This window comes from Mesoplodon mirus (assembly GCF_964341445.2).
Source record: "Mesoplodon mirus genome assembly, chromosome: 13".
In the NCBI taxonomy this organism is placed as follows: Eukaryota; Metazoa; Chordata; class Mammalia; order Artiodactyla; family Ziphiidae; genus Mesoplodon; species Mesoplodon mirus.
The window spans coordinates 28,285,862-28,311,933 of NC_138989.1; the positions used below are offsets into that span (position 1 = coordinate 28,285,862).

The 26,072-nt window shown below is 43.7% G+C and overlaps 1 protein-coding gene across 10 annotated transcripts in view; it reads right to left on the bottom strand.

Moving 5' to 3' along the window:
* Positions 1-4,240: 4,240 nt before the first annotated feature.
* The window catches only part of CEP192 (centrosomal protein 192), a 102,024-nt gene continuing 80,192 nt past the window's right edge, over positions 4,241-26,072 (bottom strand). For 6 of the 10 annotated variants that reach the window (XM_082640526.1, XM_082640533.1, XM_082640535.1 and 3 more), the window contains 9 exons: positions 25,596-25,701; positions 24,732-24,939; positions 22,399-22,478; positions 21,211-21,306; positions 14,265-14,384; positions 13,764-13,885; positions 12,186-12,315; positions 11,673-11,731; positions 4,241-4,688 (listed from right to left, as the gene is read on the bottom strand). In XM_082640526.1, coding sequence (XP_082496652.1) covers positions 4,550-4,688; positions 11,673-11,731; positions 12,186-12,315; positions 13,764-13,885; positions 14,265-14,384; positions 21,211-21,306; positions 22,399-22,478; positions 24,732-24,939; positions 25,596-25,701 — 1,060 coding nt within the window. In that variant the 3' untranslated portion in view covers positions 4,241-4,549. The other 4 variants (XM_082640531.1, XM_082640529.1, XM_082640532.1 and 1 more) reach the window with 3 other exon arrangements.

The following is a 26,072-nucleotide window of genomic DNA, read 5'->3' on the forward strand; positions in this document are numbered from 1 at the left end:
ATGTTTTAATTTTCTTCATTTCATAGTTTAACAGAACAAGATTAGAATTAAAATAATACAACTGTAGGTGTGTGGCCACGGCACACGTGTCCCATGTCTCCTTTCCAGGGGCGCTACTGCCAATGAGCTAAGACTGCTTTGGGCATTTTCAGTGGACAAGGCTGGAAATATGGATTTTTAAAAAATCATGAGTGCAAGCTAATATTTCTGATTTAAATTTAACTTCAAAGGGACTTAATATCTTGACTTATCTTTGAATTATAACATCACATTTGTCTTCTACTAAAACCTTGGTTGCTAACAACCTCAATCTATTTGCTTTATCCTGATATGTATGTGTATATACAGATTTTAAAAATATATTTAAATAAACCTATAAAATACAGAAATACGTATTTATGTTATATATTTTATATAAAATATTAAAATGGGCTCTCTTCATGTCCAGTGACTTCGGTGTAGAAACAGGCAACCCTCTTAGTGGCTTTAACATCGACATTAAATAACAAAGGGGAAAGCAAACTTGTAGTGGGACCAAGTGACCCCAAGTGAACAGAAGGCACAGGGCTGGTTAACCCTCCTCCTCCCAGAGGCAGGGCAGGTGTGGGCAGCAGCCCTACAGGTGAGGCTGACGGGAAACCTTCAGACCTCAGACCCGCTGGCATCTCCTCCACAAAGGCCCCCTGGGGGACCGGCCCTGCTTCCTGGACACCAAACTGAAACACACGTCACAGCAAAGCCGAGGAGGAGCATCTGCTGAGAGGCCGCGACACCTGTAAGGACCTCGAGGGTCTCCACGCCCGAGCTTCTTCAGAAGGAAAGGTAGAACTTTACTGCGAGGTGTCATTTCAAAACCTTCTGAGAAAGACTACTGTCAATACCCTAATTAATAAGTGACACATTCCATTAAGTTTACTGAATATTGGCAGAAAAAGTGATGGTCGGATTTTTAAATCTCTTATTAAAACAATTCCTTTGTTATGTTTACCTCTTTAAAACATTTTTTATTACAAAAATAGTTAATAGTTGAACCTGGTGGGAAGTGGAGACAGTCCAGTGGAAGGCAGGCCTCCTCCGGCCTCAGGGCAGGGTTGTGAGGACAGAGCCCAGGGGGCCCTGGCGTCACCCTCTGCCTGCCACTCCCAGAGCCATCTGCCGTCCACTTTTGGTGTTCACAGGAAGGTGGGTCCCCTCCACAGGGGTCTCCTCAGGGCTCAGCTGCAGGGGACCCCAAGAAAGCGGCCTTGGGCAGGTCCACCCTCTTTGCTGGAGGCTCCCAAAAGAAGCGGGGGAAGGGTGGCTCCTGGCAGCCACCCGTTGCGCCTGCCTAGGTGGGCTCTGCCCCCAGTCAGAGCCAGCGCACATCAGACCAGACGCAATTACTCACTTGCTAGAGTAGGAAAAGTTAAAAGTTTGCTAACGTTGTTTTGGCAAGGATGTAGAAAAACAGGCAGGAGACAAGTCAGCAATGTCCACTCAAATTATACTGCCCCTGACCTGCCTTCCACCCGCTGTCCATGCTGCAGTGCTTTACCCGACAGGTGTCCTTGGAAATACGTGAAGTGACAGCTGCAGATGGAGAGTTTTAGTGTCACTGTTTGCAGCAGAAAGACTGAAATGGCCAATGTGTCCATTAAGACTCCCAGTTTGTCATTTGATTTTGGTTATGCTTTTTCCACCCAGAAAATTTTAATTTGTATGTGGTTGAGTTGATCTCTTCCTTATATGACTGTCAGCTTTTATTCCAAAATTAGAAATTAATAACTGATATTGTTTTCCATATTTTCTCCTGGGACTTTTATTGTTAACCTATGATTCACCCGGAAGCTAATCCGGGATAACCCATCTTTTCCCCACTGAGGTGCCACTTTTACCTTGCACTGAATTTCTGTATGTATTTGGGGCTTTTGGATCCATCCTGTACATGCTAGTCTCACCCGGCTACTTGCAGTCCTGTCGTTAGGATCTCAAGGGGTATTCGTGCTACAGAGGAGCACACGGTAGCAATGTGGGCACGTTACCCCCTGCCCAAACCTGCTGTAACCTCCAGTGAGATTTTAAAGTTTTCTTCACGTAAATTTTACACATTTCTTTATACGTTTATTCATAGGGGTTTTATTTTTTCCATTACTATTTTCTTATATAGAAAAACTGTTGAGGTTTGTGTATCAGTTATGTAATCCAGTCACATTACCGAATTCTTTTTATGATCTTTAAAGGAAACCCTCTTGGAATCCCAGGTCGACAATTACATCACTGTCCTGTGCATTTCACCTCCTCCCTATCTACCTCACTGGCCGCTGGGCAGCCCCCAGGGCCGTGCCTCATACAGCAGTGGGCTGAGCAGTCCCGGCCTGCTCCTGACCAGCCCTTCCAGCGTTTCTCCATTCGCACAACCTGCTTTTGACTTGAGATATAAAAACATTATTGTGTGAAGCAACCTGTCATCCATTTGTAAGACAGTATATTATCCATATGTTCTTGATATTTCCATGGAAATACTTAGACACAGAAGCTCAGTGGATGCATCCACTTGTTCAAAGCATGAACCCTCTCCCCCACACCCCCATACTTTACCCACTGAGGCTTCAGAGGTGAACCGCCTTCGGCACAGGTGCCCGTCAGTCGGATGGGCACCTTCCCCGAGCACCTGGAAGGCAGGTATGGAAGGTGGTCCTCCCCCCACCAAGAAGGACAGGCCTGTGGAAGCACAAGGGAGGGGGGACCAGGCCAAGGAGGAGGATCCGAGCTGGCCCGGCTCCGGTGGCACACGGGCCTCCCCTGAGTTTAGGAAGATGGCTCCAGAGAAGCTGACGCAGAGTCGCCCTTGTGCCCGAAAGCACAAGGGCAATGGTGGCGGCTGTGGGTGGCGCCCTGGCATCTGGCGTGGCGGGGTCTGCGTCGTGCCTGCTGGCCTCACAGCTCTCAGGGAGCAAGTCTCACATGCAGCCAAGTCCACAAGGTGGCATTTCCTCAGGCCGACCCCACAGAACAGCGATTTTATGGGTCATCCCAAACACAGGGAGAACCTCCTCAAGCGAGCAGCGTGGGGCTTCCCACCGACCTGAGGGCAGGTCAGCACAACAGTGGTCCCGGACCTGGGTCAGCCTTGCTCATGGAGCAAACAGGCAATCGCCTCCACATGCATCCGTGCACCTTCTGGGGTCAGCACCGGGCACGGGAGAAGTAACGGTTATAACACCCCTGGGAGGATTGCATTTCCAGCCGCACTCTCACCACTGGCCTCTCCTCACCTCGTGTCACAGCCCATGCTGCTCCGAGGTTGTGCCTGCCCCCACGGGGCGTCCTCGCCGCATCCCTCCTGTCTGCACGAGCGTCCACAGGGGTCGGAGATGGGAACACGGCCCAGTGCTCAGTGGGCTCAGGGCACAGTTAAAGACTTACAGGATTCCCTGTCCCAGATCTTTCCCTGGGCATGAAATGAAAAATCTAAAGAGGAAACAAAACAGGGAAGTGTCCACTTTAGGAGAGCGGACACTGAAGAGAGCTGACACTGAAGGAGACCAGTTTTAATCACAAAGGGATCAACAGTTGTGGGACTGCCTCTACCCTTCACCTGTGATTACTGACCCATGTGGCAGACGTGTAAGACTGTCTTAAATCTGTGCTCAGGAAGGACAGTGTTTCTCTGTCGCGGTTGTAAATGCTGGGGGTTAGAGCCCTCCTGGCAGCTTTGCACACCCTCCGAGGTCCTTCTGCTCCATCGATAATACCCGGCTGCGACCCCCACGCTGCTGCACAACCACTCACCAGCAATGGCCACAGAGCAATTAATACACACGTCTCTCCTGGTAGAACCAGGGAACGTCACAGCAGGAGAGCGCTCTGTCCCCTCGGGCGGCTCACTGCCCTCACTCCCTGTGCCCTGGGTCCCTCTGGTACCTGATGGCAGTGCCCTTCTACACCGGATTCTGGAGTTGTCCCGCCAGCTTTAATTTCAATAAACGCCCTCTTAAAATATACCATCAACCTCTCCAATGTGTCTGCACAGAACGTGGCGCCTGCCCCACTCCGGAGAAAGACAATTTCTTTGAAAGGAAGCTTTCCTTTCTACTCTGGGCAATTAGCTAAAAGACAAAGGAACCGAGAAGGAATTTCTTAAGGGAAACAGAACTGTAATGGAGGAGAAAAATCACAGAACAGACCAAGGCGCTCGGAAATAATTAGCAGAATAAAGTGATATTCTAATGTCTACATGACAGCATATAAAAAACACAAATTCAATGGAAATTAAGTTTATTTCTGGATATACCAACTAAAATATACACCATATTTATTCAGAATATCATAATCAATGCAAAAATAGAACTCTCTTCTCCCCTGTAAAAGTTAAATACAATACTATAGGATAGTTACATGATTGTTTTAGTCAGGTCTTCAATATTAGCTTCTCAAAAGAACAAATCTATAGTTATAGACATCCAATTTATCATACAAAATATATACAAAGGCGTAACTGTAGTACAGAAAAAAATGAAGTCGCCAAAATATAACTTATGTCATTTACTTTACACAAAGTGGACTCTATTTAACTTTTCCCAAGAGCTTCACCAATGAGTCGAATGGTGACACTCTTGCCTTCATCGGTTTGAACAACGAGCAAAGCTTCAAACTTGCCCACGGACCTGGGCTTGAACTGCACAGGCATGTTGATGTAGTGCTGGGCTCTGCAGAGAGAAAGGGGTGTCAACACTGAGGCCACAGCACACGGAGCCCCTCCAGCCTCACGACGCCTGGCAGAGGGCGAACACGGTCAAGGAAGCAGGAGCCAAGGGGCCCAGGGCCTGGTGCTGCATCTGTAGAAGCAGGAGGCCACCGGCCCCCCAAAGGTCAGGGAGCACGTGCCACCGACCGCCCCCGTGGCAGCGGGACCAACGTTTACAGGGCTGGTGGGTTTTGCTTCAAATTTCATATGAAACCTTCCAAAAGTCTTCTTGAAAATTTATTTTCAGATTCTATCGAGGCAGGTAATGAACGCCCTGTGTTTAAAAGTAGTACATGGCGGGGGGGGGGGTGGTTTTGCTCATAAAACGAGGTCCCAAAAGCTTCAAAAATACACCTTTATTCCCAGGGAATTAGACAAAGGCACTTTCCCACACCTGTGTGATGTCACCAACTTTCTGTCTTAATCGTTTTTGAGTGAAACTTTACAGCTTTCAGACTCTCCTCAGAGGGCAGGGGTCCCGCCCTTGATCTCGACCACACGTGTTCAGGATCAGCCATTGGATCTGACCTGTGCTTTTGCTTCCAGCATGTTTCCTGATGAACCCAGCACAGTGGGCTAGAAATTCAGAAAACAGTCTAAGTATTTCAAAGCCCTTTTCCTGCATGTAACTGATAATGCAGAATATACATATTTAAAGTCTGGGTCATTTCCCCCCAGTGCATTTACCTCATTTCCCCACATCAAAGTTAAGGTGCCTTTAAAATAACTGGTACCTTTCGACGTCACTGACAAAGGACAATTTTCTCTTTCATGTTAGCATCTCAATCCTCAGAATGACGTAGTACAATCTGCCAACCTAAGAGGCCTTTTAACTTATGAATTTCTAAAAGCATTAAAATACCCCAAGTAAATCTCTAGAGGATCCCATTACTAACATGGAATAAAGAATCCCATATTTAACTGAGGAAGGGTGTTGAAAAACATATTATGACAAACATGTATCCCCTGCTTTAGATTTACAGACACTGAATAGACGGGGGGTGCAACTTAAAAAGAACCACAGATTCACACAACTCCAGCACCAGCAGTGCGGCGAAGCAGTGACTGTGCTGTTACCAAGAGGGCTTTACACTCTCTCCACACACATGCACACTCACATACACAAACACGCACACTACCAGCCCCGCCACAGCACACACTCACACCCCCCATGCACACACACACATATACACACGCACACACACACACACATAATAGGAACACATAATAGGAAAGCACATAGACACAACGCAGAGATCTAGTTCAAAACCTCCTACCATCCAATGACAAATTTTGCAGCAGAGGCCCCAGAGCAAGCAGCAGGAGGTACAGAGGCAGGGCTGGCACGGTGCCTGGAACCCCCCTCACCCCTCATGCCTGTGAACCTACAAATTACAGCAACCGTAATTTTTCTTTTTCTTTAACTTGAAACGAGGACTTTGCTGCCCCTTGGCTTCCCTCTGAAGGACACAGCAGGGCCTGGCCGCTCAGCCACAGGGGCTGGCTCACCAGGACCTGCATGCGCTGCTGTGAGCCCAGCAGATGGGGCCTTAGCTGCAATGTCTCAGCAGAGATTAGACTTGAACAAACAGTTAACAGAGGATGCTTTCGGGGCTAAGTGGGAACACAACAAATTCTTCTTAAAAAGACATGAGAAAGAGATGATCACCTAGAGCCCAAGACAGAACCTTTACCAAAAAACTGCTCATTGATGCTCCTTTTCCATTAGCTCTTTCACAATCTACAGCTTTCCGTGGACGACATAAACGTGCCCAACACACGCCCTCCCCCAGCACCTCCACCTAAGGCAAAACCCCCAGGACGTGAGGGGCTCCCGCCTACTGATCTGCAGTCAGCTGACAGTCCCCACCGCATGAGGACAGCCCGGGAGAGGGGCCTCCTGGGAGGGCAGACCTGCGGTGACGGAAGCCGCGCTACTACTCGGGGAGTGGGATTCACGGGTCCCAGGGCAGGCGGCCCCTGAGGAAGAGAACGTGACCACGGGGGACAGGGAGGGGCTCCCCAGGAGCCTCGGCACAGACTGTCTACCTGCCGAGGCCAGTGCTGCCATACCGGCCCCCTACAGCTCACGAGCCCGTCCAGGGTCCAACAGTCTCGTTCTCGGGACAGGTACAAAGCCCTCCACGCCTGCACTGACAGCAGCCCCTGCCCCAGTTTGCGGGAGAATTCTCAGGTGAGCTATGGGAGCAAACCGCTACTTCTCCGAAATAGAAAGAAGTCATTCTTACATATGAAAACACCAGCTTTCCGACCTTCCTTTACGTAAGACTTAAGCCTATGGACATGTCATAAGAGAAGAGTTTTCTACGACTTAGAGTTTACTTCACCTGGTTGAACAGATCAAAGTTACTGCTTTGCACGCATGGTTTTCTTATTCATATTTCATCAAGTTTATACTGAGTTGCTAATTATTAAAGTTGATGCTGGAATCTGTAACATTACATATTTATCCTAAGTTCCCTAATGAAATGCATCAGAATAACTTAAGTACCTGCCACCAATAAAGTATAAAATTACCTTATTTAAATTTCTTTTCAAAGTATAAAAAGTTAAAAACATTTTAAAGTAATAACATGCTTGAAGAGTATAAGCAAACAAAATGTATCTTGTGATGCTATTTTAAATGCTAGCTTATGTAAACTGCCCAAATTTTGCTTAATTACAAAATATTTTCTCATGTTTCTAAGTTCTCTTAGATGTTGTGACATGACCTAGGCTGCAGAGAAAAGCGGTGAGTGTCTAATTCAGGACAGCTTAAAATGTTCTATCACTGGAATGACAAGTCACCAAGTTCAACTCTATAAAAATGTCTACTTTTAGATTACTAGAATGAACACATTTTATATCTTAAAATTGGCTTTTAGACAAGTTGAAACTAAGCAAAACGCCATCTCATTTATAAAGGTTCCTCGTTAGGAATGCTTTAGCATCACGCCTGTTGCGTCAACAGCACTGCAGGGAGCTGTGCGTGAGGAGGAGGAAGTGCTGCTGGGACATGAGATGGGCACCCAGGCGCATGAGGAAGAAGGACGCTACCCGCTGGTCACAGGCGTAGGAGGAGGAAACTGAAGGTGGCAGTTATGAAAATACTCTGACATGTTAACTGCCAAAATTACATTTCAATTTAGGTCGTGTGGTCTCCTGTGAAGGTCTAACAGCTCACTGGCGACCACAAACTGCCTGTGGGCCTCACTCAGCTGGCTGGTCCCTACAGCCCTGCTAGGCCAGAGGCTGCCGCATGTAATGCTATTGGGATTGAACACAAACAGGTTCTTTTTCTACAAAGGATCAAGAAGGAGCTGATTTACAAATTTCAGCTAAAATATAATTAAATTTTAAAAAATCTGTGAAAGCAAATTAAGCAAAGAACATAACATCAGAAGAGAATTTGAAACTACAGTGTATTTAATGATGAAAGCTGGAAAAGGAATGTTTATCTCCAGTTAAGTTGACTGCATCATCCTTCAGCCATAAAATGGGCAAGTGACATAAAGCCAAGTAATTTAACAAGTTATTATAAGTAATGAGTCCTTACTAAAACTGTAGATGAGCTGAATGCAAACACTGTTTTTTAAAAAGCTGTTAGGCTCTTCAAGGGAATTTTTTTTAAATCTGAAGGTTTCTTGAACTTTTTTTAAAAAAAGATTTTTTTAAACATAAAAGCTCCTTGAAACAAAAATCTTAAGCCCCTCCAGTAAGCTGACAGGTATACGCTGGTTTACACAGAAGTATTCCACCCCCTCTGCTTCACGTTTAAAGATACACACCTGCAAAACGCTGACCAAGCTCAGGGATGTGAACCAGACAGAGTAAACGGGAAGCAGAGTTAATAAGGCCGTTAGGATAAATTTCAAAATCAGATAATAACGTTGTTCAGGACAGATCACTTACTCAGTATCAGTTTGTACTTTGTTACTAAAGAGTGTCACAACTGGGAATTTAAACAACCTATTTTTAAATAGGTGAATTGTTTCTGCAGCTCTGCCTCAGTTCAGCAGAGCCAACCTACTCTACCGACTGTGGAATGTCACCAGTCTCAGGCCATCATGGGAGGGACCCACAGACAAGAGCTCAGGGCAGAAAAGTGGGAAAGCTCAGACTTAGGAGTGCTGTAAACCCAGGTCCCTCTCATCCATGTTCTCACTGAAGGGACTGGCTGGGAAAGCACCGACAGAAACCGTGATGCTCTATCGATGTTGTGGGTCCTGCTGGGGCTCCCCAGGACCACCTCTCACATACTCCTGTAATGAGTCCAGGCTGCCAGTGGCTTTTCATCTCCATTTCACAAATTAGGAAACTGAGGCTCAGAGAAGTTAAGTCCATGGTAACTTTCTAGGTATATTCATTGCTGACTCTGCGCAACTCGTGCCTTTAGGTTGGGCTCCTGAGAGGCAGGTTTCGTAGCACATGGGATGGGGGAGGGGGGACGAGAAGGGGAAGAAAGGATGAGAGGTGGAGAGAACAGTCCCCACGACTCATCTTCCAGTATCTGAAGGTAAGTGTAAGCTTCTGAGTCAGTGCTGCTGGGCTAGTAACTCAGAGACAGCTCTTGAATGCCTGCAAGTGGGCCAAGTTTACACAGAATATAACATGTTTCTGGGACAGTCTCTTGATGCTAAAATGAAAGATCTTATAATAATTAAATTGTTTAAAGATTCAAAGATGAAGATAAAATTATTTTTCAGTATTAAGTGCAACAGAAGTCTACTGTTAAAATTCTAAATAATAGTGACAACCCAGTTTGAGATTTCAGCCTTTATGTACATCATATGGAGAAAGAAAATTAGCAAGACCCTAAAACAATTAACAAAATGGCAGAAAGTACATACCTATCAATAATTACTTTACATGTAAATGGATTCAATGCTCCAGTCAAAAGAGCAGCTGAATGGATACAAAAACAAGGCCCGTATATATGCTGCTACAAAAGCTACTTAAGGGCTTCCCTGGTGGCGCAGTGGTTGAGAGTCTGCCTGCCAATGCAGGGGACATGGGTTCGTGCCCCGGTCCGGGAAGATCCCACATACTGCAGAGCAGCTGGGCCCGTGAGCCATGGCCACTGAGCCTGCATGTCCAGAGCCTGTGCTCCACAACGGGAGAGGCCACAACAGTGAGAGGTCCGCATCACACACACACACACACACACACACACACAAGTCACTTAAGATCTAAAGACACTCAGACTGACAGTGAGAGGATGGAAAAAGGTATTATATGGAAGCAACCCAAGTGCCCATCAACAGATGAATGGATAAAGATGTGGTACACAGTGGAATACTACCCAGCCATAAAGAAGAATGAAATCTTGCTATCTGCAATAACATGAATGGACCTGGAGGATATTATGCTAAGTGAAATAAGTCAGAGAGAGACAGATACTGTATGATTTCACTTCCATGTAGAATCTAAAAAACAAAACAAATGAACAAACATAACAAAACAGAAATAGAGTCATAGATACAAAGACAAAACAGGTGGTTGCCAGAGGGGATGGGGGTAGGAGGAAGAAAGAAATAGGTGAGGGAGATTAAGAGATTCAAACGTCCAGCTCCAAAATAAATGAATCACAGGTATGAAACGTACAGCATGGGGAATACAGTCAGTAACTATGTAATATCTTTGTGTGGTGATGTATCACCTTAGATTTAGTGTGGTGATCAGTTTCAAATGTATAGAAATAAAAACATATACGGGCTTCCCTGGTGGCGCAGTGGTTGAGAGTCTGCCTGCCGATGCGGGGGACACGGGCTCATGCCCCGGTATGGGAGGATCCCACATGCCGCGGAGCAGCTGGGACCGTGAGCCATGGCTGCTGAGCCTGTGTGTCCGGAGCCTGTGTTCCGCAACGGGAGAGGCCACAACAGTGAGAGGCCCGTGTACCAGAAAAAAACAAAACAAAACAAAACAAAACAAAAACCCATAGAAATACAGGAGCTAACAGTGTTGTAGGTCAATTATACTTCAAAAACAAATGCATAGAAAAGATCAGATTTGTGGTTACCAGAGGCAGGGGGTTGGGGGAGGGAGAACTGGATGAGACAGTCAAAAAGTACAAACTTCCAGTTGTAAGGTTAAGTACGTACCAGGGATGTGATGTACAACACGATAAATACACTGAACATGTTGTACGTTATATATGAAAGCTGTTAAGAGAATAAATCCTAACAGTTCACATCGCAGGAAAAAAAATTTTTTCTATGTCTTTAATTTTGTATCTACATGAGATGATGGTGTTCACAAAACTTACTGTGATAATCATTTCATCATGTACGTAAGTCAAATCATTATGCTGTACACCTCAAACTTACACAGTGCTGTATGTCAATTATGTCAATAAAACTGAAAGAATATATATATATATTCATAAACCTTAAAAATAAATTTAAAAAACCACATTTTAAAAAAAAGAAAATAAGCAAGGACGACAAGAAAATGAAGCCCTGATTTAAGAACAATACAGGGTTATTTGAAGAACTGGACAACTGGAAAATAGGATAATAAAATTTTGCCAATTAATCTGGGAAGGTTTTTGTCCTAATTAGTAAAAATTTAAATCCTTGATTCTCAGTGTAGTGAAAATAACATGTGATGAAGAAATCACTCTAAAGTTAATCACAAGATAATTAAGGTTCTATGTAAGTATATGGCTGTCAAAATACTGGGAAACAGGAGTCACGCACTAAGTCCAAACACTGCGCAAGTTTGAGTTGCTACTTGCCACACGTACCCACAGGTCACGGACTGTTTCCCTAGCAGGTTCCTTGTCTCCTTCACCACGTGCTTGGTGCTCTGTGGTGCTGGTGAGGAGGATGAGGGGTTGCAACAGAGAGAGACGTCACAGTTCTAACCCCCAAGAGCAATCTCAGGCTCCTGAACACAAAGACCTGCACTAGAATGAGAACATTTTGGTTTATGATAAACTCACCTCAAAGTATATTTTGAATGTTTGACGTAGAAAGGCTCTCTGGGACTTAAAAACTTGAGCTGGAATTTAATATGAAACATTTTATTAAGTTATACAAGTTAGACATTTGTGCATACTTAAATCAACATACCATACATTTGCTTACATATAGCCACAAAATGAGGTAAAATGATAAATGCTCATGAAAACACTTAAGGGAAGTTTAATGAGTTTATTCTAGTTCTAACTGGAGTAAATGTTATCCAGAAATATGTTGGTGTGATAGTACAGAAGAAAACAAGAGGAAAAATTAAAAAATGAAAATATGGAAACAAATACTAAATAATTTTCAATTTTCAGGTAAAGGATCATGAACTTCCCCTGAGTTTCTTTTCAAATACGGTATTAAGCCATTTTAAAACTTAACTATTATAACTTAATCTATAAAACAAGCTTCTAATTATCAGGAAAATGTTTATCAAATAGTAGACTACACTTACTTTTTCAAAACCCACAGCAGGATTTCCAACTTACCAAGTGTGTAATAAAAGAATTATTTCGCAAATTGACTTTCAACGTCCTTGACTCCCCAACTCTCGTTGGGAGAAACCGATACACATCTTCTGGGGCATAAACTCCACGGTGGGTGAGGTCAAGCTGCCTGCTATGGAGATAGGTCTGAAGGTTAACTATTTAAAATCCATAGTAACTTAAACTATTTGTATATATTACATTATGAAGTGTGGCTTTAATTTGTTTTCTCCCGCAACTCAGTTAAAGTAGCTCTGTAAAGGCGACTGACTAATGTGTGTTAAGACAAACTGCTGGCAGCAGGAAGCGTCCAGGGGTGCGGGGAAGCAGCTGAGACAGCAGTAGCGCCGCCTCCTCCCTGAGAGGAACTTAACATATTTTCCTTACAAGCACCTTCCTCCACAACTAAGTTAGACCTAAATGTTAGTTAACTAAGGATTATAAGAAACATTTTCATGTAAGTCAGAAAGAAAAAGACAAATACCGTATGATATCACTTATATGTGGAATCTAAAATATGACACACATGATCATATCTAAGAAACAGAAACAGACTCATGGACATAGAGAACAGACTGGAGGTTGTCAAGAGGGAGGGGGGTGGGGGAGGATGGAGTGGGAGGTTGGGGTTAGCAGATGTAAGCTTTTATAGAGAGAATGGATAAATAACAAGGTCCTACTGTATAGCACAGGGAACTATATTCAATATCCTGTAATAAACCATAATGGAAAAGAATATTAAAAAAAGAATGTATATATATGTATAACTGAATTGCTTTGCTGTGCAGCAGGAATTAATACAACACTGTAAATCAACTATACTTCAATTTTAAAAAAAGTTAAGGAAAAAAAAACACATCCCTGAAAAAAAAATTTTTTTTTTCATTAGGTAAAACATTTACATACTATCATTAAAGCTTTGTAAGCTGCTGGTATAACATACATTTTTCGAAGTTTTTAAGAATCTACTTTCATACACTGTTTTGTGGAATGTAAATTGGAACACTACTTTGGGAACATTCTTTGGCAGTTTAAGGTTAAATAAATTTCTACCATATGACCCAGCAATTCTACTCTTAGATATTTTTACCCAAAAGAAATGAAAAAATATGTCCACAAAAATACACATATAATAATATTCACTGCACCTTCATTCACAAGGGCTCCAAGTCAGAAGCCACCAAATGCTAAAAGGAAAATGAAACAATCGTGATGTGCTCCTATGATGAGGCATGAGAACTCAACAACAAAAGGAACAAACCATAGGTACACTCACCAACACAGATGATCCCGAAATCACTACGTTAAGCGAAAGCCAGACACAACTTGAGTGCACATGTGCATGAAATTCCACAGAACTATGGCAACACACAGGAACAGAACAAATCCTGGGTGAAGGTGGGGGTGGCTGCAGAGAGGCATGCATGTGAGGATGCTCCAGGAGAGAGAAACGGTCTCTACCTGGCTGCAGTGGGGGTGACATACGTCAATCACAGGTAAGCCACTGGGCATTTTACTGAATGTAATAAAACCTCAATAAAGCCCTGGGAAAAATTCATGAGAATGACAGAAACAACATACCCAGGTAAGAGAGCAGACGCCTCTGATACAGGTTGTCTTCGGGGCTTAAGTAAATTATCTATTTTAATGAGGCTCTTTGTGGAAATGCGTGAATTTTCAAGCTCACGTTCTGCTTTGACACTCTGTATAAAAAAATCACAGGGTGGAGGAGGAGAAATAAACATATGGACACTTACCTATTTGAATTCTACTACTTCCTTCTTAATTTTTAAAAAGGAGATTTAGGATTTCTAAATTTCTTTAATCACAAAATGCTTTATCTTGCACTGTTTCTTTCTCTCTCTTTCTCACACACAAACACAATCTTACCTAATTAAGGCAAACAAATTTCATAGAGCCAATCAATAAAGACACGTAAGAAAACTAAGATGATAAGAATCTATAACAGAATCAATGGGATTACAATAATACCAAAAACAACAGGCCAGTTTTTCATGCCAGTTTCCCTTGGTGTCTTTAAAACACATCCAATAATATACTTAAATTCAGTGTAATACTCACGTGTCCAGAGAGCTGGAATCTCAAGGTGTGCTTCAGGTGAGGCTCTTTAAGAGGGTGACACTCAACATCCCAAAACTGGGCATAGTCCCCTCTATCTCTGGGCAAAAACGTGATGGAGACCTACAAACAACACATCCAGGAGAGAAATTCAGACACTGAACCTTACACACATGCAGTTAGATTACCAATTCAAAGTGTGGTATGAAAAAATTGAAGGGAAAAATGTCCTTGCTTTGGCTAATTTTGCCACTAATCAGATCCAAGTATACTTTTCTTTAAGGCTTTAAGTAACATATTCCTCAAAATGTAAATTTTTTAATTAAAAAAAGTTATTAATTACTGTAGCTCTGTAGTACAGTCTAAAGTCAGGAAGCCTGACTGCTCCAGCTCCATCTTTCTTTCTCAAGACTGCTTTGGCTATCTGGGGTCTTTTGTGTTTCCATACAAATTAAACAATTTTTTGTACTAGTTCTGTGAAAAATGCCATTGTTATTTTGATAGGGATTGCACTGAATCTATAGATTGCCTTGGGTAGTTTGGTCATTTTAATAATATTAATTCTTCCAATCCAAGAACACAGTATATCTATCTGTTGTGTCATCTTTAATTTCTTTCATGAGTGTCTTACAGTTTTCTGAGTACAGGTCTTTTGCCTCCTTAGGCAGGTTTATTCCTAAGTATTTTATTCTTCTTGATGTGATGGTAAATGGACTGTTTCCTTTTCCCTTTCTGATAGTTTGTTGTTACTGTACAGAAATGCAACAGATTTCTGTACATTAATTTTGTATCCTGCAACTTTAGCAAATTCATTAATAAGCTCTAGTTTTCTGGTATAGAAAATCTCCAGGATTTTCTAAGCACAGTATCGTATCATATGGAAACAGTGAGTTTTACTTCTTTTCCAATTTGGATCCCTTTTATTTCTCTTTCTTCTCTGATTACCGTGGCTAGGACTTCCAAAACTATGTTGAATAATAGTAGCGAGAGTGGACATCCTTGTCTTGTTTCTGACCTAAGAGGGAATGCTTTCAACTTTTCACCATTCAGTATGATGTTACCTGTGGGTTTGTCATATACGGCATTTATAATGTTGAGGTATGTTCCCACTTTCTGAAGAGTTTTAAATCATAAATGGATGTTGAATTTTATCAAAAGCTTTTTCTACATCTATTGAGATGATATTTTTTTGTTTTTAATTAATTGATTGATTGATTATTTTGGCTGCTTCGGGTCTTCGTTGCTGTGCGCAGGCTTTCTCTAGTTGCGGCGAGCAGGGGCTACTCTTTGTTGTGGTGCACGGGCTTCTCATTGCGGTCGCTTCTCTTGTTGCGGAGCATAGGCTCTAGGCACGTGGGCTTCAGTAGCTGTGGCACACAGGCTTAGTTAGTTGCTCCACGGCATGTGGGATCTTCCCAGACCTGGGATCAAACCCGCGTCCCCTGCAATGGCAGGCGGATTCTTAACCACTGCGCCACCAGGGAAGTCCCTGATCATATGGGTTTTATTCTTCAATTTGTTGATGTGGTGTATCACACTAACTGATTTGCAGATATTGAAAAATCCTTGCATCTCTGGGATAAATCCCACTTGATCATGGTGTATGATCCTTTTAATGTATTGTTGGATTCAGTTTGCTAGTACTTTTTTGAGGATTTTTGCATCCATGTTTACCAGTGATATTAGTCTGTAATTTTCTTTTTTGTGTCATATCTTTGCCTGGTTTTGATAACAGGGTGATGATGGCCTCATAGAATGAATTACAAAGTGTTCCTTCCTCTGCAATTTTTTGGAATAGTTTGAGAAGGAGAGGTGTTAACTCTTCTCTAAATGTTTGGTAGAATTCACTATACTACAAAGCTACAGTAATCAAAAACAGCATGGTACTGGCTCCAAAACAGACACATAGATCTATGGAACAGGACAAAAAGCTCAGAAATAAACCCACCCATCTATGGTCAATTAATCTACAACAAAGGAGGTAAGAGTATAAAATGGAGAAAGGACAGTCTCCTCAGTAAGTGGTTCTGGGAAAACTGGACAGCTACATGTAAGAGAATGAAATTGGAACATTCTTTAACACCATACACAAAAATAAACTCAAGATGGATTAAAGACCAGAAACCATAAAACTGCTACAGGAAAACAAAGGCAGAACACTCTTTGACATTAATCATAGCAGTACTTTTTTTGGATCTGTCTCCTAAGGTAAAGGAAATAAAAGCAAAAATAAACAAATAGGACCTAATTAAACTTAAAAGCTTTTGCACAGCAAAGGAAACCATCAACAAAATGAAAAGACAACCTACTAAAGGGAGAAAATATTTGCAAATGATATGACCAGTAAGGAGTTAATATCCAACATATATAAAAAGCTCACACAATTCAACATCAAAAAAATCAAACAACTGATTAAAAAATGGGCAGAAGAACTGAATAGACATTTATTCAAAGAGGAAATGCAGATAGCTAACAGGCACATGAAAAGATGCTCAACATCGCTAATCACCAGGGAAATACAAATCAAAACCACAATGAGATATCACCTCACACCTGGGAGAATGGCTATCATCAAAAAAAGAACATAAATAACAAATATTGGCGAGAATGTAAGGAAAAGGAAACCCTAGTACACTGTTGGTGGAAATGTAAACTGGTGCAGCCACTATGGAGAACAGTATGGAGGTTTCTCAAAAAACTAAAAATAGAACTGCCATATGACCCAGCGATTCCACTCCTATTTACCTAAAAAAATAAAAACTAAAAACACTAATTTGAAAAGATACATGCACCCCAATGTTCACAGAAGCACTACTTAACAATTGCCAAGACATGGAAGGAACGTAAGTGTTCATCAATAGACGAATGGATAGAGAAGATGTACTAATATATACATGCGTGCGTGTGTATTTATATACATATATATATACACACACATATATACACACAATGGAATATTACTCAGCCATGAAAAAGAATAAAATCATGCCATTTGCAGCAACATGAATTTGGAAGGCATTGTGCTAAGTGAAAAAAGAGAAAGAAAGACAAATACTGTATGATATCACTTATATATGGAATCTAAAAAACGCAACAAATAAAAAGTAAGCAGACTCACAGATGTAGGCAACAAACGCGATTACCAGTGGGGAAAAGGAAGCGGGGAGGGGCAACATAGGGGTAGTGGATTAAGAGGTAATAACTCTTTAGGTATAAATAAGCTACAAGGATATATTGTACAACATGGGGAATATAGCCAATATTGCACAATAACAAATGGAGTATAACCTTTAAAAATTGTGAATCATTATATTGTACACCTGTAACTTATATGCTATTGTACAATACTTAAAAAAATAGAAATAAAATGTTAAAATAATGCAAATTCTTAAAAAAAAGTTATTAAAAAATTCTAGAGTACAAGACCTAAATGAGGAAGGTCTGACCCCCCCCAAAACACAATGCAGACTTCCATGGAAATGCTTATGGGACCCACTGCTGGCCAAGTGGTGAAGGACTAAGGCCTCACACCTCACTGACTGCAGGGGACGAGAGGGTCCACAGGAAGGGGTGGGTGTGGGAGCAGAGGCAGAGGAGCCAGGACGCTGTGCCCACCAGAGCAGCTCTTACCCTAACTCACTTCAGAACATCACCCCGACCACACAGCTCCAAGTCAAATACACGAAATCTGTGTGTGCAGCATGTCAAAGGTCAACAATGAGGAAGTTGAAGTATCTTAAAACAGTATTTTATAAATTTTACCAGCATTAAGAGCTTTTTAATTAAACGTTTAGTGTTAAAAATACTGATTCCTAGTTAGGGTAACAATAAATAAGTATCTTTGAGTCTGGACTTAACATTAAAATGCTTCATTGGCCTAATTTCTGTGGACACAGAATCTAAGAAACAACTGGGCCTGCAGGCTGGGAGCACAGAGGCAGGAGCTACCGGGGTGGGGGACATGGATGACAGGGCAATGGGAGGATTCAGAAAGGATGGATACAACCATGCCCTGAATGGTGAAAGCACACAACCATCTGGAGCCACCGGAACCACAGCACCACACTTCCTACAAACCCCACTTACACTTCCTCTAACACCAATGAATAAAAAACAGAGGAGGGAAAACCCACTACTGCATGTTCTACACCAGGCCCTAACATGCCTTAGGTTCATTTAGTCTCATCTCACACTGACCAATGTTTCACACAATTATGGTGTGTGTCTCAGTCGTAACGAACTAATTTTTTCCTTCTGGATCAGTACTCTATACAACCACGATTGTGCTCTTTGGTAACACTTCCCTAAAGGGTCCCAGGGTGATGTGCTGTGCACGTAAATTAAGTATCCAGACCTAGAGCGCATTTGAGAGATGTGATCTGACAATGTGATGGGCAGCGACTTCAGTCCAGGATACACAGTGATGCACAAAACAAAAACCAGAGACCTCACAGAGGTTACATTTCCATGTCAACTATTATATGAGGAGAAATTCCTGGGAGACAATCTAGTCCTCATTTTTCTTTTCATTTTTCTTTTTTTCAGCTTTATTCACATACCACATAATTCACCCATTTTAGGTGTAGTCAGTGGTTTTTAGTGTATCTCCAGAACTGTGCAACCATGCCCACAATCTAATTTAAAATACACTCAACAATCCCAAGAGAAATCCCATGCCACGAGCAGTCACCCACCATTCTCCAACCTCGCTCCCAGCCCCAGAAACCAGTAATCTACTTTCTGCCTCTACAGATTTACCATTCTAGATATTTCCCATAAATTGAACCCTACAATACCTGGCCTTTTGTGGTTTCACTTGGCATGTTCATCCACGTGATAGCATGTTATTAGTACTTCATTCCTTTTTATTGCCAAATAAAATTTCATTGTATGGACACACCACATTTTGCTTATCACTCGATAGACACTTGGATTATTTCCACCTTTTTGAGCTATTGTAAACAAGGCTGCTATGAACATTTGTGTACAAGTTTGTTTGAACACTGGTTTCGAATTTTTTTGAGTATTTATCCAGAAGTGTGATTGTTGGACCATATGGTAACTCTACCTTTAACTTACTGAGGAACTGTCAAACTGTTTTCACTGTGGCTGCACCCTTTTCCATTCCCACCAGCAGTGTATGAGGGTTCCAATTTCCCCACATCCTTGTCAACACTTGTTATTATTATTATTTTAAAATCACAGTCATCCTAGTGAGTATGAAGTGATCTCACTGTGGTTTTGATTTGCATTTCCCCAATGACTAGTGATTCTAAGCATCTTTTCATGTCTTTACTGGCCACTGGTATATCTTCTTTGGAAAAATGTCTATTCAGAGTTTCTGCCCATTTTTTAAACTGGGTATTTGTCTTTATATTATTGAGTTGTAAGAGTTCTTGATGCACTCTGGATACAAGTACTTTGTCAAATACGTGATTTGTAAATGTTTTCTCCCATACTCTGGGTTTTCTTTTCACACTCTTAATCGTGTCCTTTGATGTACAAAGTTTTACACTTTGATAATTCATCTATTTTTCCTTTTGTTACTTGAGTTTTATTGGTGTTACATCTAACAAACCAATGCTTAACCCAAGGTCGTGAAGATCAACAGTTACCTTCTAGTAGTTTTACAGCTTTAGCTCTTACACGTAGGTCTATGGTCCACTTCAAGTTAATTTTTATATATGGTGTGAGGTAAGGGTTGAATTTAATTCTTTTGCACGTGGATATCCAGCTGTCCCAGCACCACTGTTGAAAAACATTCTTTCCCTGTTGAATTGTCCCTTATTGAAAAATCAACTGACCATAAATATGACGATTTATTTTGGGACTTTCACATCTATATCACATATTTTATAGGTCTATCTTTATGTCAATACCACACTGTTTTGATTACTGTAGCTTTGTAGGTTTTGAAAATGGGAAGTGTGAAACCTCCAACTTTATCCTTTTCCAAGATTGTTTTGGTTATTCTGGGTCCCTTGCACACCCACATGAATTTTAGGACCAGCCTGTCAATCTCTTAAAAACAAGCTGGGATTTTCATTGGGACTGTGCTGAACCTATAGATGAGTTTAGGGAGCACTGCTGTTTTAATACTGTCAGGTCTTCTGATCCATGCACAGATGACAACTTTCCTGCTGGGGCTTCTCTGCACCTTCCTTTCAGATGCAGAACTTCTGTTGAGCAATGTGTGCTCCCTGCTCGGCTGCTTGTGTGAAATAAACTACGCTGGTAGAACTCTGTGTCTTTACAAGAAAGTCAGAAACCCTCTGGAAGCCTGTTACACAGACCCAGTGAAGCACACAGAGTTTGTGACTCTGTCATTGCTCAAAGATTCTCTCGTGGTCAGTTATGAGCTCACAACTATGTTCTAAACCTTATTACAAGTTTGAATCTCTGAGGAATTGGACCCATATCAAGTAAATGCCATAGTTTAAATGAGTTTTGGCTATTAGAATGAAAAAGGAAAAGTGTATTACTGAGGCCACGTGAACAACTAGCATCCCTGTGAGATACATGAAGGGGCCAGGTCAGGGCTACAAACAAACCAGAACTTACCAGGGCTGTGGTACTAAAGGGACCTGTCACACTTGCCCCTGAAGACACACTGTTGACCCCACATGAACACTGAGTGGTCTGCAACACTGGTAGAGTTTTCTGCGCTACCAGAAGCGTGTTCTAAGCACTGGCAACCTGAGGCCACTTGAAGTGCTTACATCAGAATGTAAACCAACCACACCACCAAGCACGGTGTTTTGTTTCACACAAGATGTCCCACTGAAGAAGCAGAGCGCTGACCTGTGCTGCAGCTGCTCCTGCAGCAGCCTGGCTGTGAGCAGCACTGGCCCAGGTGGAGCGAACTCTTCTGGGTGGAAACAACGAGGCACTCCTGGCCAGCCAACACTGTGTTCTTACCAGACAGCTGTGAAAAGGTGTCAGAACTCACCTTCTGGACTCCATGGCTTTCCAGTACACCAGAAATAGGAGAACATCTGAATGCTGCATAGGTAGCTCTAAAAATATCTCCACTTTCATCAACTCCCTAAAAAGACACCATTTAAACAATCAAATAAAAAAAACAAAAAAGTAAGCGGATCTATTCCAGTGACACCATTGCCTTCACGGTCATCGAGGTTGAACCAGCCTGTTTCATGGTGGGCCAGGAGCACCCTGGGCTTGGCTCACACCAGGCCTCACCTGACGCAGACCCTCATCCCACCCCTGGCGGCAGTGCTCTGTAGGAGGCTGTTCCCGCATTGGAGGACTGCCATTTCCTCAAAGACCCTGAAGACCCTGCTGAGCATGTGTTTCAACACTCCATACGATACCTGTGCTTCATTTCTTGTCAGTGGGCCCAGCACTATCTTTTACACACGTCTTGTTAACATTATAGCTCACAACCATGATGGTCAAACCAAGAAAAGGGCAGAGCGGCCACATCACACGTGACCACACACTTGGCTCGGGTGGTGCCCAGTGGCAGACACCACTTGCAGGGCACACAGGCTAAGACTCACTGGCAAGGAAGGTTCAATCCCGTCTCCTGCACTTGCTCCCACTAGCTGAAAACACACAGCAGCACTTGGAACTCAGGATAGAAAAGCACACACACAACGCCCTGGTATAAAACTTTTATATATTTTTCAAAATAGTTATTTCAAATAAAAAGCAGGGTTGCAGGAGAGAGCATGAAACAGAGCAAGCATGTATTTTCACATACATTCTCTCACTTGACTCTCAAAACCACCTTGTCGGGCCTCCCTGGTGGCGCAGTGGTTGAGAGTCCGCCTGCCGATGCAGGGGATACGGGTTCGTGCCCCGGTCTGGGAGGATCCCATATGCCGCGGAGCGGCTGGGCCCGTGAGCCATGGCCGCTGGGCCTGCGCATCCGGAGCCTGTGCTCCGCAACGGGAGAGGCCACAACAGTGAGAGGCCCGCATACCGCAAAAAAAAAACAAAAACCACCTTGTCAACACAACTGGGCAGGTTAGCCCCACTTACAAAGATAATCAAGTAAATGAAGCAGGGGAACAAAAAACCAGTAATCTCAACGTATGCTCATAATTCAGATTTTTAAACATCCTGCATAAAGTTAAACATTAAAATGAGTATAGCTGAGGCAATTATTACTGACCTTGACGTAAGGTGGGGCTAAGGATGACAGGTGCCACCTCACTTCCATGTCACCGTGATTCTCAAGTTCCAGGTAACTTCCTAAAAGGAACACATTTAACAACTCAAACTCTTTGAGGGGTAAATAAACAAGCAGATTCGTGGGATAATGTGTGGAAAATACTGTGTTGACCTCATCACAGGGAAAAAATACACTTAGATCCCTTGGAGTCCAACAGGAATAACATTATTTTCTAACAAAGTCCTGTTTGACAGATGCCCTATCTTGTATTTAATGGAAGTGCAATGCAAAAAGCTACTGAAGAACTACAGCAGGGTCTTCACCATGCATGAACCCCTGGTGCTGCGCAGGTAAGAGGCTGCACAGGGTCAGAGTGCAGGCAGAGCCTGGCCCATGTCACTACGGCCCTTGGCCAAGATGCCACATGAGGTGACCTGCATGCATCAGGCCTGGTGGTGGCCAAGGGAAGAAAGTCAGCAGGCAGATGTGGGGTTTATTCTGAAGACAGACTGCAAAGGATGTGCTGATGGATGGGACGGGTGAACAGGAGGGAAGAGACATCAACTGTAGGGATTTGGCTCAACCAAGTGCGCAGGCAGTGGTGCCACTGCTGACATGGGAAAGGCTGGAGAAGCAGGTTTCGTGGATGTGTGGGGTGCACATCTGGGGCTCAGGGCGAGCAGAGAAGGAACGGGATGCAGGAGTTAGGAGCCGGAAGAGGAGGAGGGAGCAGCACAGGCTCAGGAGGGGCCTTGAGGCAAAGTGAGCCCTGAGAGCTGCTCCAAGGGGGAAGGAGTGGCTGCCAGTGCTAAGGTCAAACTGACACAGACACACAAAAGATGCCCTGGATTTGGCAAAATCAAGCTTTCTAGTGACCTTGATGGGAGCAAGTTAAGGACCTGGTGGTGGCAGCAGCTAAGCTGCTGAGGAAGCGAGGGTGGAAGCACAACCCTGGCAGGAAGGGGCCAGGGAGGAGGGCAGCCGCAGCAAGGCAAGGGCCCGAGGGCACCCTGCCCATGGGTGACGGCAGGCAGGCTGCATCCTGACGGAGACACGCTGTGTCCTGACGGAGACACTTCGGCAAAGAGGAAGAAATGCTGACAAGGGGGTAGGAGGCCCGAGGGAGCCCTGCCTGAGACGGCAGGAGCAGGTGGGCCCAGGTTGCCAGCGCAAGGGTCACCTGGGATGGTCTCTAGATTTTCAACTATGTGAGGCAAAGGCAAGAGCCGGAAAGAGCAGGAGCAGGGATGAGGGAGCAGCGGGGGCTGCGAGAGACAGGCCTCAGCTGCTGGGCAGGGGTGGGTCAAGAGGGGAGGAGGGCTGCAAGGGCCGCTGGGGAAGCCTGTGCTCAGGGCATCTAGAGGCCCAAGTCGCGCAGCGCTCAGGGGCAGAGACAGGGCCGGGGAGACAGTCGGGTTTAACCAGGGCTGGGATTCTGCCAGACGGGAATGCAGAAGGCGAGGGGCACAAGGCAGTCACGAGTGTTTGTGAGGAGTTACAGAGACAGAGCACAGAAGTCGAGGAGGGATAGGGGAGAAGTGTGCTGTGGGTGGGGCGATGGGCAGGGGAAAGGCCTGGAGGTCTGAATGTGGTCAGGCAACTGCTGACCCCTGGAGTTAGTGAGCTGGGAAGAGCCAGAGTGGGTGATGGGCAGAAGTGACAGGCTTGAAACTGAGTGAAAACACGGTACAGATCCTGGTGCCGACGAGATCCAGGAGGGACCCTGAGGGCAGGAGACTGAGCTGCAGTGGAAGACACACCACGGGAGTTGAGGAGCTGGGGGGCCAGGCGACAGGTGGCCCCAGACCCTATATAAGTTGCCCATGTGTAATCCTAGACCCTGAGGCCGCGGGGAGAGCGCCCACAGGGGCAGAAAGCACTACTCCGGCCCAAGAAAGCTCAGAGGTGCTTCACACACTGCGTCACCATCCCCAGGCCCTGGGTGGTGGGTGTCAATCACGGCTGGGGAGGCTGGGCAGGTTTGGAGCCTGTAGTCACAGAGTAACTGACAGAGCCAGGCTCCACCCACCTTCCTCTCCAGCCACTAACTTAGTAGCAACTCTGGTCAAAGACCTAGTGAGAGTCGGGGAGGATGGTTCTGATAAAAAAAATCTAAGCCTCCTGGAACAGAGAGTTATTAAAGGCCTAAATTCAACATGGTACAATTTTTAAGCATCTGCAAATCCAGCTCATAACTGAAACGATTTCCAGTGACTACTTGATTTTCTCTTGAAGTAGCGGGAAATATGCACCTATCACAAACTACAGTTAACTAAGAGCGTTAGATCCAACGTACTAGCAGATCTGAATTACGTAACCCTGTGATACAATACCTGAAGTCTCACCAGGTTCTGTTGTAGGAAAAGTAACAGTCTTATTTCTTATCTCAACTCTTGTGGAAGGTGGTTTTGTCACTGGTTTTACCAGATGATTAACTGAAAGCTCTGTTTCTGGGGAAAGGATTCCAAACGGGCTGGAGGTCAAACAAGTGAAAAGTTCTTCTTGGGTCAAGTCTTCTCGAATTTGAACCTTCACAATTTTCTGAAATGAGCCAAACAAAGGGATAAGATGCAAGTGAAGCTGTTGTTTTTTTTTTTTTTTTTAATTCCTACTTTTAAATTATGGTAGAGAAGGGCTTCCCTGGTGGCACAGTGGTTTAGAGTCCGCCTGCCAATGCAGGGGACACGGGTTCGTGCCCCGGTCCGGGAAGATCCCACATGCCACGGAGTGGCTAGGCCTGTGAACCATGGCCGCTGAGCCTGCACATCCGGAGCCTGTGCTCCGCGACGGGAGAGGACACAACAGTGAGAGGCCCGCGTACCGCAAAAAAAAAAAAAAAAAAAAAAAGTAATGCCAAACAAATGAAACACTGGTGAATTTAGAAATTAAAGTCCATTCAGATCCCAAAGTAGCTCTTTGACTTTATCCTTTCTCCCAACTTCCCTCTTTTTTCCAAAGCAAAATCTTCAAGTTAATGATGGCTTCCAGGCCCCACTCTCCACTGCTGCCCACCCAGGATACTTGTTCAGCTCATTAGTGGAAAAACTCTGCACTAAATACTCTATTTAAATAAGTCTATTTGGGCTGAAAGGACACCTCAATTCGATTTCTGAAATGTAAGTGCTATCAGTGAGGATTACAAAACTTAAACTGCAAAAAAAGAGAAATGTTGATCAAAAAAATGTTTAAAAAATTACCTTTTGTCCATTGTCACAGTGTACATAGATCAAGCCACTCCACGGGAACAATGAATGTTTTGTGGATAAGGAGGAATTAGGACTCACAAGAATTTGTAGCTTGCTCCTTAAAAGAAGAATTGAACACTGAGAACCAAGAATACCCTGTACTGGAACAGCAGTAACCACAAGAGTTACAAACACTGTCCTGTCAGTCACCAACTATTTCCTCACTGCTCAGAAAGAGCAGAAAACAGAGGTAAGCTACCAGGCACATCTGATTTGGCCTCAACCCCAACCCAGCGGCTGACAAAAAGCTGAGTGGTGTGAACCCAAGAACCCAAGGGCAAAGCTCATGTGAAAATGGACCAAATCACAGAAATGCCATCTAAACAGCAATTCAAGTTAAACATTTCTGGAGCAAAAGACCAGTAACACAAAGGCTCTGAGCCGCCGATGATACAGAACGAGCCGTTACGGTCACACAGCGTAACTGGA